Raw genomic sequence first — 9,912 nt, forward strand, 5'->3', positions numbered from 1 at the left:
ATCCTAAAATCAAAAGAAAAACCCTTGTATTGGAAAAAAGGGAGTTTTTTTAAAAGTGTGGCTTTTTTTTGTTCGTGTTTGTACATGAGACTTCAACCAGGGCACAAGACTCCAAAACCCCCTGGGTAGAGAAAGTTGTGTGAAACTGCATAGAAGCAGAGAAGACGTTTCCTGCTCTAAAGACAGAGGGGTGAAGAAAAAGTGAATGAAAGGAACATGGAAAAGTAAAGATGACTGTGGTGTGGGGGCTTGAAATACACCCCCCCACCACACACAAAACACACACACACACACACACACACACACACACACACACACACACACACACACAGACCCCCTAACATACAAGATTAACCTTATACAGTGAAGCCCTTAAAACACAAAGTCATGCTTCATTGTCAATGTCATAAACAACACAAAAGAGAAACTACATAAAATTATCATTAAACATCAAAGTCTCTCTCAAGATCCCTTAGATTGACTTGCTGTAGAAATGTGATATCTGAGGTATATGGCTTCATTTTATCAATCAACTACACGGGAAACAATAAAGAGAGTATGCTTCGTGTTTTCCCTGAAGGAAAGCAAAAGGTGAAGAATCCCTTGGCTACCTGCAGCCACAGATATGCCATGAGCAGGTCATGTTGACAGATAGACACTTTTCCTATTCATTTCCAAATAAAGAGCAGAAAGGAAGTTGCCAGGAATAAAGCATATACTTTTTTTTTCTTTTTTTTAAATCCTTAGGTTTGGGCAAGAGATGAGAGAAGGAATAGTTTAGTTGGTCTGTGGAGAGACTGGTGTCAGGGACTGTGGCAGTGGATGCATATTTCTGCTACAGATGTGAGTGACAGAAGTACAAGAGGTCAACAGTGCGTAAGCATGGATGCAACTTAACGTGTACTTTTGAAAGTCGATCAGTCCCTTTGTTTTTTTGTCCAGTGTACTACATTTACTACAAATAAAGAGCGTTACAAGATTTTGGGTCCCTCGTCTACAGGAGCAGTGCTTAAAATCAAGTTTATCAAGCATCCTTTGTCAAAGTTGGTAGGATCTGTCGGCATCACATGGGCTGGCATGCGTGTTGTGTGTGTGGGGAAAAGCTTCCTGGTTGGGCTCAGTCGGTGCTGACCTGCGTGACCTGTGTGTCAACTGTCTGGTTGGTGGACTGTATGAACATCGGTTGGGTAAGCTCCTGTCCAGCTGGCATCGTCACCTGCTGAATCTGATACAACTGCTGTAAAACAGAGAGAGAGGCAACTGATGTTTAACTGATGTGATCTTTCTTGGCCGGCGCAGTCTAGAAAAAAACGTTATTCTCATTGAGGCTTTTCTGGGTTATTATGAGATAAAATTATTTAATTTTTTATTTTCACTGGGCACGTTAGCTGGTTCACAGCTGGCTGTGTGCACTAGATAAAATGTTAACAAGCCAATAAAAAGAGCAAGTGAGTAAAAATAAAAGCTACTATATATAGCTGAAAATGTCACTGTCATTTGATTTATTAATGACATTGTTTACCTGTCCATCAGTAAACTGGTTGAATTGCTGCTGTCCTTGCTGTACCTCTGCCTGTGTGATCTGAAAACAAAACAAGTTAGATTAAAGAAACAAACAAAGAATGCTAATGCTTGGATATAAGATCATTGATTTATGAATGAGATTTCTGTTGCTATTGTGATTACCTGCTGGGTGTTGGCGAGAGTCTGAATCTGTCCTTGGACCACTTGCGCTCCAGACACAGGCTGGGCTAGACGGATGTATTGTAGCTGGCCTGTATTTAGTTGCACCTACACTCAACCAACACAAGGGGGAGACAAAGGTTGGTTTGGAGCAAAAGGTCATTCAAACACATAGGTCACAGCCATTTTCCCACTTAACACATCAGCAATGAGAATCATTCACTTTCCTCTGGTGAATTGTTAACTTTGTAAAACGTATGACTGATGATCCCCATTGAAGGGTGGATCATTCACTAAAACATTGTGTTTGTGCAATAACACAATGTCAAACGCCACATCAAACAGACTACTTCAGCCATTTCATCCACTGTTTGAGCTTCTTTGCTCTGGCACTAATCACCCCCAATTCCCATCACTTTTTTCAGCTTGATATTATTTCTTACTGGAATTTGCTGGATCTCTCCTGTGTTGGTGATGATCTGCTGCATGACCTGCATGGTCTGGCCTTGGGCTTGACCTGCCTGAGCTTGACCCTGGGCAGCTTGGACAATCTGTACCTGTTGGCCCTCACTCACCTGCATGGCCACAGGCGCACTCTAATGGAGAGAAAAGAAGAAAGAAAAGCAGAAAGAGAGACAAACAGAAGTAAGATATTAGTTGTTGAACAATAACTGGTAAAGACATGTAGTTTATGATTGACAGACACAAAGCGAAAAACCAGGAAATCACTAACTTCCCTGGAATAAGATTTTAACCAGCACCATAAAACTTATGTGTTCTAAGATTTTAAAAGTCTGTTCAAGATCATTAGGCAGGCCCAAAAAGTATGGGAACATGAGGTGACAATGCAGGTTTTGTGACCTCTTTGTCTTCTGTCTGTCACACTATCTAGGAGAGGCCACCTGATCTCATGCTGCAGTCACCCCTACAGGCCTCAGTCACTTGAGCAGGCAAAGCTCGTAGGCAGTCACCTACAGGGCTGTGGCACCAAGTAGTGGCCTCTGTTGGTGTGCCTGGTGAATGAACATATAAAAGCAAATGTGCATGTGTGTTTACCGTGATGGGTGTGCCCTGTGACTGCACCTGCACTTGCTGTAACTGCTGCATGGTGGCACCTTGCAGCATCTGATGGCCCGATAGAATAAAATGAGGAAATGAGAGAAAGACACACAGTGAGAAAGCAGCGATTGCAACAACTTAGTACGTGAATGTAAGCATGTGTGGAGTGTGCAGAAAGCTTAAATGTTAGAGCAGCAAACTGTGGCATATAAGCAGCAAATGACGATTAATGATATGATTAATAAAGAAGCGGAGGTGATATGTCAGAAACGTGTTAAAAAAAAATCATGGTGGAGTTTGGACAGGTTTTAAATGTATGTACATCACGGTGACATTTAAAGCAGCTCAATGTCAACTGTGGCACTTATGATAGTTGGTGACCTAAGAAAACAGAATTGGTAAAGTAAACCAGTGACACTGAAAGCCCTGCACATATAAATAAAGGGTATTTCCTGCCAACACTTTACACCATAGACCAAATCTGTTGTACCAAACAAGGCATGTACCTGATAGGTAGTGGCAAGCTAAACAGCTCAATTTTACACCAGAAAACACTTGTGATATGACTTAAATACCATCAAGAGGGTTACATTTTACACGCAATGCAAAACTGGGCAAAATAAATTGAATAGGTCGGTTGTATTGGCAGAGGGATTGAGATGAAGCTTCAAAGATTCAATTTGTGAATTTAAGCACTTCAACAAACCAAATGGCTTTTTTGGAAAGTCAAATATAAGACTTGCACTTATTCCCTGTGCTGCCTTGTAAATTGTAGATTTTTTTATTTGATTAGGGCAATGCATGTTAAACAAGATTCTGTACATTTCTGCACCAGTGTTAGCCAGTCAGCTAATTTTCAACTACAGTCCTAGTTACCAAGCCTACAATGGTGTCTACGTACGGTGAGTGTCAAACTGTGACTTCCCTGCTCTCAGCGGGGAATGCAGCAGTAGCAGTGCTAGTGAATCAGGCCAGGTCTAAACGAGTAGGACAGCTCAGCTAAAGACAGTCTGCTGAAGCAGCATGAAGCACCACAGCAGCCCAACAGCATGGCTACATAACATGCAGATACAAAGCTGCAGCAAGAGAGAGCACTCAGCAGCAAAGAAAGTAGAAGTAAGATAATTAGGAAGAGAGACAACTGAAAGATGTCCCAAAATTGCACCTTTGCTTTCTTACTGCCTGGTAAAAAACACTGTGATCAAGAGGGAAAACTCACTCTCCCCAATACTCTATGTGTGTGTCTGTGTATGAGTGTGTGAGAGAAACAGAGTGTGTTTTTGTATGTGTGCGCTAGGGACTTCGATCCAATAAGAAACAGCTACTGACTCCCAGTTTTTGTTTCTTTCTGCTCAATTCTATGCAACTGAAACAGTGAGGATGAGAAACATTGAAAAAGCGTACATGAAGAGTTCAACGAGCCTTTGATAATTCTGTTTTTTAGTTTTGTTTTTTTTTTATTATTATTAAGTGTGCTTCACTTATAAGGCAAAACGTACACTGCTTCCTATACAATTTCAGAAACACAACCATGATTCTGACACTAAGTGTGACATGTAAATATTCAAGGCTGTGATATTGCAATAATAGACAAGGACTGATAGCTACTGACCTATTGCTGAAAATTCAGCTACTGAATTTCAGCTAAGACTAACATCAATAAAGCTAGATGTGATAAAAAAGCCTTTTGCAGCATGATTCCTGTGACGGGGGTGGAGTTTAGAATGTGCTACTTAAACTACTTGGGAGATGTAATCTTCAGGTGTCACACAGACACAGAAACACACATGCACTCAAACTAAATATCCTTTTCTTGAAGTTCAGCGTAGGCTTCATTAGCTGGTAATTTGTGTTTCTGCTTGGGCAGTTAAAGCTGTAGTTGGTGTTCTTCTCCACATTAACCTTATTATGGCCTAGAATTCTCATAGCCAGCAGTTACCCTGTTATGTGATGTTAAAACAAGGTGTTAGTAATACCTGTCCTTGCTGTGACTGAGTGATGATGATCTGTCCAGGCTGGATGGTCGTTTGTGCGCCGGGCTGCTGGCCCTGTTGTGTACCCTGCACCTGTACAGCTCCGGGCTGCTGGGCCAAAGTAAAGTAGTACTGCACTGGCTCTGCTGGAGCTACTGACTGACGCATCTCTTCCTGAAGATGACACAGACACACACACACCAAAGAAGGCCCATCAGTCCATTACATCTCCATGAATTATTTTTGCAGGTGTAACGGTAGAAGAGGGCAGGTCTGATAAATAACTGATAGGATGTGGCTGTAGAGGAGTAATGTAATCTAGACATAAGATCTATTGTGAGCACCATACTGGTCAATACCATAGAGTGCAGGCCTGGCATCAGCCAGAATAATTTACACACAAAAAACATTATCAAACATTTGTGAGTCTACTGCATTATAGCTATACTAAAAATTACTAGACACTTATTGATGTACAGTATGTATGTAAACACTATCTCAGACCAATAAATGCAGTGTCAGAGTTGGTTGGCATTCAGTTTCCTCAGATCAGCAGGTCAGATGATTGCTGGCATGGCAGCTTGAAACACAAATTAAACTATCAGTAAGCATTGACCTGTGTCATTCTGCTTAATAACTGACTAATGAACAGGGCTTCATCTTGATGAGGTTTCTCCATCACCAGAAGCGTAAACAACCTTCTCCCAGCTCCATGACAACACAGCTGAGAGTGTAGGATGTTTACATGCCTGGAGACAGTCTACTTGACGACCAATTTAAATATCTTACTCCTCCATCTGGTATCCTACATTTGTATCTAGTACATCAATTTCTTGTTTGAGTAAAACTTTAATGCAATATGAAGTTGTCTGTAAGAGAAGGCACTCAATTATATCCTTACATACAACCTTACTTACATACAGATAGACATATCCGTATGCTCACTATAATTGTGCTTTTCGGTTACTAATTGTACAAACTAGTGTCATCGCTGGAATTATTGCTGGCTGGAAGAGGCAATAAGATGCTGCAAACATCTGACTGAAAGCCCTCGCTATAGAAACTCCAGCTTCCAGTCAAGGATGTTTACAGCACCTCAAGGTTGCCAACAATGGAAAAGCACCTGGGATAAAAAAAGTATTTTCCAAAAACTCCTCCAAGAACACCTTTGGAGACATTTGCTGTATGCCCCGTCACTGTGCAGCATGTGATTTCCTACCTGTCTTTTAGGTGGCTTCAGGTCATCTCGAGGCACAATGTCAATCAGGAAGTCAAACTGGTCAAACTTTGTTATGGCCATGGCAATGTCGTTCCTCTGTTAACATAACACACAGAGGGTCAAGAGATTAGGTCAGAATTTAATTATGCTGATTCAATATATCCAGCAACTCTCCTAACAAAGAGGCTACTGTGGACCTGAAACAAACTATACCAGGTATTAGCTTTGATATCTGAGGACAAGTTTAGAGTTGAATCAACTATTAATTATTTTAATAATCAATTGATTATTTGAGTCACTTACACACACAAAAATGCCAATTTGCTTTTCTAGCTTCTCAAGTTTAAGTATGTTTTGTTCAATAACTTTTGTTTTAACCAACAGTCAGTAAAGGTAATAAAAAAAAAACAATCAACCTAGTATCACAATCATACACCTGGATGATGTGTGATGGGTCCAAATGAACAGGAATGACGCTTTCTTGCCCTCATGAGCACAGGCTCTGCTGCTATACTCACTTCCTACATCCACAGCAGTGTGCTGTCTCTGTGGAATTTTCCACAGGATATTGGCTGTCAGGACCCCCCATTGTGGCCATCTCTGCACTAGAGGCTATTTATAGTAGCTTGATTAATATCTGGTAACACCAGGTCACATCTACACTTGTTCTATTGCCGTGCGTTGCTATGGTGACCTCAATTGGCGTGCCCTCTTCACAATAGGACTCGAGCTCTGTGTGTGTATGTGTGAACATCTGAAAACTGACTATGCCGTTCTTCCTGACAAGGAAATCACATGGGTTTCAATCATCCCACGTACCCAATGCATCGTCTGTGGTGTTAAATGTAATTAACATGTAAACCTGCGCAGTAAATTAAATTTCTATTTAAAGCATGCAGAGGTCTTACACCTGAGAGTTAATGCTATAAAAGGACTCTGAGACAGAGATAAGTCAAGACAACATCAAAGTGAACAAACTACTTCTTCTCTTTTTTCCAGTCTCTTTTTCTACCTGCATTGGCATACACACACATATCCATGGGCTGCTAATCTCTCAGAGGAATGTGAATGGATAAAGTGGACTTAAGGGATTTCATGTTCTGCTCCACAGTTTTCCCCTCTTGACATCCAGGTGAGACTCTTGTCCGATTTTCCCAACTGTTCCCATCAGCGCTCTTACATTCTCAGCTCCTTAACTGGAGCATGATCTAATCAAGGTAAAACGTGTCATACGGGGAGGACATAAAGAAGTGACAAGAACAGAGTTTATAAGGCTCTATGAGTGTATCTGACCTGTAGCGTTCGTCTCTTGTTGTCCTCTGTGTGGATCCACGCTCTGAGGGTGAGCTCTGTGATGAAGATCTGAGCTGCCTTGGCAAACAGGACTGGAGCCTCTGCACTGATCATCTGTACAGAGGATATGGGAGTTACATCTGCTTAAATACAACCACAGACTATTTAACATGAATCACTTAGAACCTGAGAGGCAAATGGCTGCATCACAGTCACAGGTGCTGCAAAATAAGCAATAACTGCATTCATTTGTTTAAAAATATCACATCATGTTGTATGTGCTAATGTGTCAGCTCAAGACACTACTCTAACACAACTATTATGCTTAGCAGGAGAATGTCATTTTTAACCAAAAATCTTGAACATTACAGTAAAGCTCACCAGTAAAATCCTCTGGTGGCAAATTGCTTAGTTTCACACTCCACTTCTTCATTGATTGAACTCTCAGACCAAGCCATAAGGTAATTGCTTACGTATATGGACATAAATGTGAAGCTTGAATATACTAGATGGACTGGAATAATGCCACACCATTCACATGTACACATGCAGTGAAAGCTGATGTGTCACGACTCACAGAAAGTAGTCCTGATCTCTTTACCACTTTAAGCTGCAGCTTAACTAAAGGGATAGTGCTCTTGACACATTCAAGCAAAACACCTATACTACATATAGCTTCTTTTTATGGATACAAAGTCAGTGCTTCACAAAGTGGTATTACCAGCTACTTATTTCACAATCGGTAATTTCACTTAATGACGCTGTATGCACACTATTATTATGTTTTGATGTAAACCCATCTGATATAAATAATTAACTTCTTATCAACAGACAGTACTGAATGCACTCATCAGGTTTTTCCGTTGTAAAATAAGTTCAACAGGCCATTCACAGGCACTGAGCTGTCTGAGCATAGCAGGCCACAAACCAACAACTTGATAAATACAGGCACCAAATAAGAGAATATTATCCACCAGGCTTTAAGGCATTATAATAATCAAACTTTTGCCTAAAAATGGAAGTAAATTCAGAAAGGTACTTTAAAAACTGGTTCAACCTATACATCACTTATTTTTTCCCTAATCCTATTTCAATTGTTAAAACGTACCAGAATGGTAAATTAGAGGTCGGCCGATACGGGGTTTTCTCTGGCCGATGCCGATCTTTAGAAATCAGGGTCAGCCAATGGCCGATAAATGCTGCAGATTTATATTGGCCGATATTTGTTTCTAATCCTCTATTTGAAAGATAAAATGTAACAATAATATTTAACCTTTAAAAAGGTATAATGTAAACACATACTGTATTGTATAAAAAATGTATACAAAAATATATTAAATAAACAAAACAGATAAGAAAAAAAACTTTGTCAAACTAAATTTTCAATGAAAAAATAAAGTTTAGTGCACTTAACATTTATTAAACTTCTGAGAACACAAATCAGCAAACTTTCATAAAATAAAATAAATGAACAATTGTAACCATTGTAGTGCTGCACACAGCAGCAACCAGCAGCATTTCTTTGTTTTAGGTCTGAAGAAAATGTATAACACTTGAACAAATCTTCACTTCTACCCTAAATAATAAAAAAATAAAAAAATGCCGATAATGTAAAAAATGCCAAAAATCAGCCGATTAATTGGTTGGCTAAAACTACTAAGAATTCACAAACGCGTTATATACTCTTCGGTTTTGGTCTGACCTGTAGCGGATTTAATTTCTCAGTTTTATGTAAGGAATAATGTAGATTTCTGGGGCTCATTATACCCCATAACAATTATTTTCTGAAAATGGCCAATTACTTCAGCTGTCCTCTTACCTTGACATCCTCATCCAGCTTCATGATTTTTTTGATTCGAGCCAGAGGCAACTCCTGCACACGGAAATCCTTCTGGAAAAAATGGATGTGTGGTTAGTTAGAGATACAGAAAAGAGACCAAGAAAGTTGTTCTTTCATCTTTTGCATGTGTTTATGTTTGAAACCACATAAAACGAGGGATGCTTTGTATGACCTTATTAGCAATGACATTTAGTATGGATGTAATTTAATAACTAGTGATTAAGTTACAAAATATAACTTGTACTTTACTTTTTTTATTTTATAACAGGACAACACAAATTAACATTTCCGTAAATGTGCCAGTGTTAGCAAGCCGGCTGATTTTCAGCTGCAGTCCTTTGTCCAGATGTTTTTAGACCAGAGAAACAGGAAACAGCAAGAAAGGTTAAGCAAGACACCATGAAGACAGCTAAAGCAACAAATAATACAGCCTCTCCTTAAAGTCTACATGCTCTGAACCCCTCCACACTTCTGATACTCACGTGATCATACACGACACACGTGCTACTGCCTTAACAGACTGACTAGTCATATCTTTTATAGATGTTGTTACGATGGTTTATTTTGAATTGGGGTAGTGCGTTTCGGCATCTGCGATGGGTGCCGCAGGAGGGGAGATTGGGGGAGTTTATTTACATTTCCATGCGTGATTAAAAAAAAAAACATATAAATCTGGTAATAAATATAAAATAAAAAGTTTGTTAGTCTTTGACATATTTGTCACACACAAGTTTCAATAACTTTTTTTGTCTGAGGTTTTTATTGTGTAGTCATTCCATGGTTAAGCCTTAAAGATGCTTATGAAAGTCACCTTCTCTCACAGTAATCTTCCATGTCAGAGGCTC

At 39.7% G+C, this 9,912-nt stretch overlaps 1 protein-coding gene across 15 annotated transcripts in view; it reads right to left on the reverse strand.

Moving 5' to 3' along the window:
- Positions 1-729: 729 nt before the first annotated feature.
- The window catches only part of nfyc (nuclear transcription factor Y, gamma), a 22,633-nt gene continuing 13,450 nt past the window's right edge, over positions 730-9,912 (reverse strand). For 7 of the 15 annotated variants that reach the window (XM_032536115.1, XM_032536118.1, XM_032536117.1 and 4 more), the window contains exons 3-11: positions 9,047-9,118; positions 7,228-7,341; positions 5,935-6,030; positions 4,719-4,889; positions 2,740-2,808; positions 2,127-2,279; positions 1,687-1,791; positions 1,523-1,582; positions 730-1,237 (exon numbers count right to left, since the gene is read on the reverse strand). In XM_032536115.1, the coding sequence (XP_032392006.1) occupies positions 1,118-1,237; positions 1,523-1,582; positions 1,687-1,791; positions 2,127-2,279; positions 2,740-2,808; positions 4,719-4,889; positions 5,935-6,030; positions 7,228-7,341; positions 9,047-9,118 (960 nt within the window). In that variant the 3' untranslated portion in view covers positions 730-1,117. The remainder of the gene's footprint in view (positions 1,238-1,522; positions 1,583-1,686; positions 1,792-2,126; positions 2,280-2,739; positions 2,809-4,718; positions 4,890-5,934; positions 6,031-7,227; positions 7,342-9,046; positions 9,119-9,912) is intronic. The other 8 variants (XM_032536122.1, XM_032536125.1, XM_032536124.1 and 5 more) reach the window with 3 other exon arrangements.

This window comes from Etheostoma spectabile, chromosome 14 (genome assembly GCF_008692095.1).
Source record: "Etheostoma spectabile isolate EspeVRDwgs_2016 chromosome 14, UIUC_Espe_1.0, whole genome shotgun sequence".
NCBI lineage: Eukaryota > Metazoa > Chordata > Actinopteri > Perciformes > Percidae > Etheostoma > Etheostoma spectabile.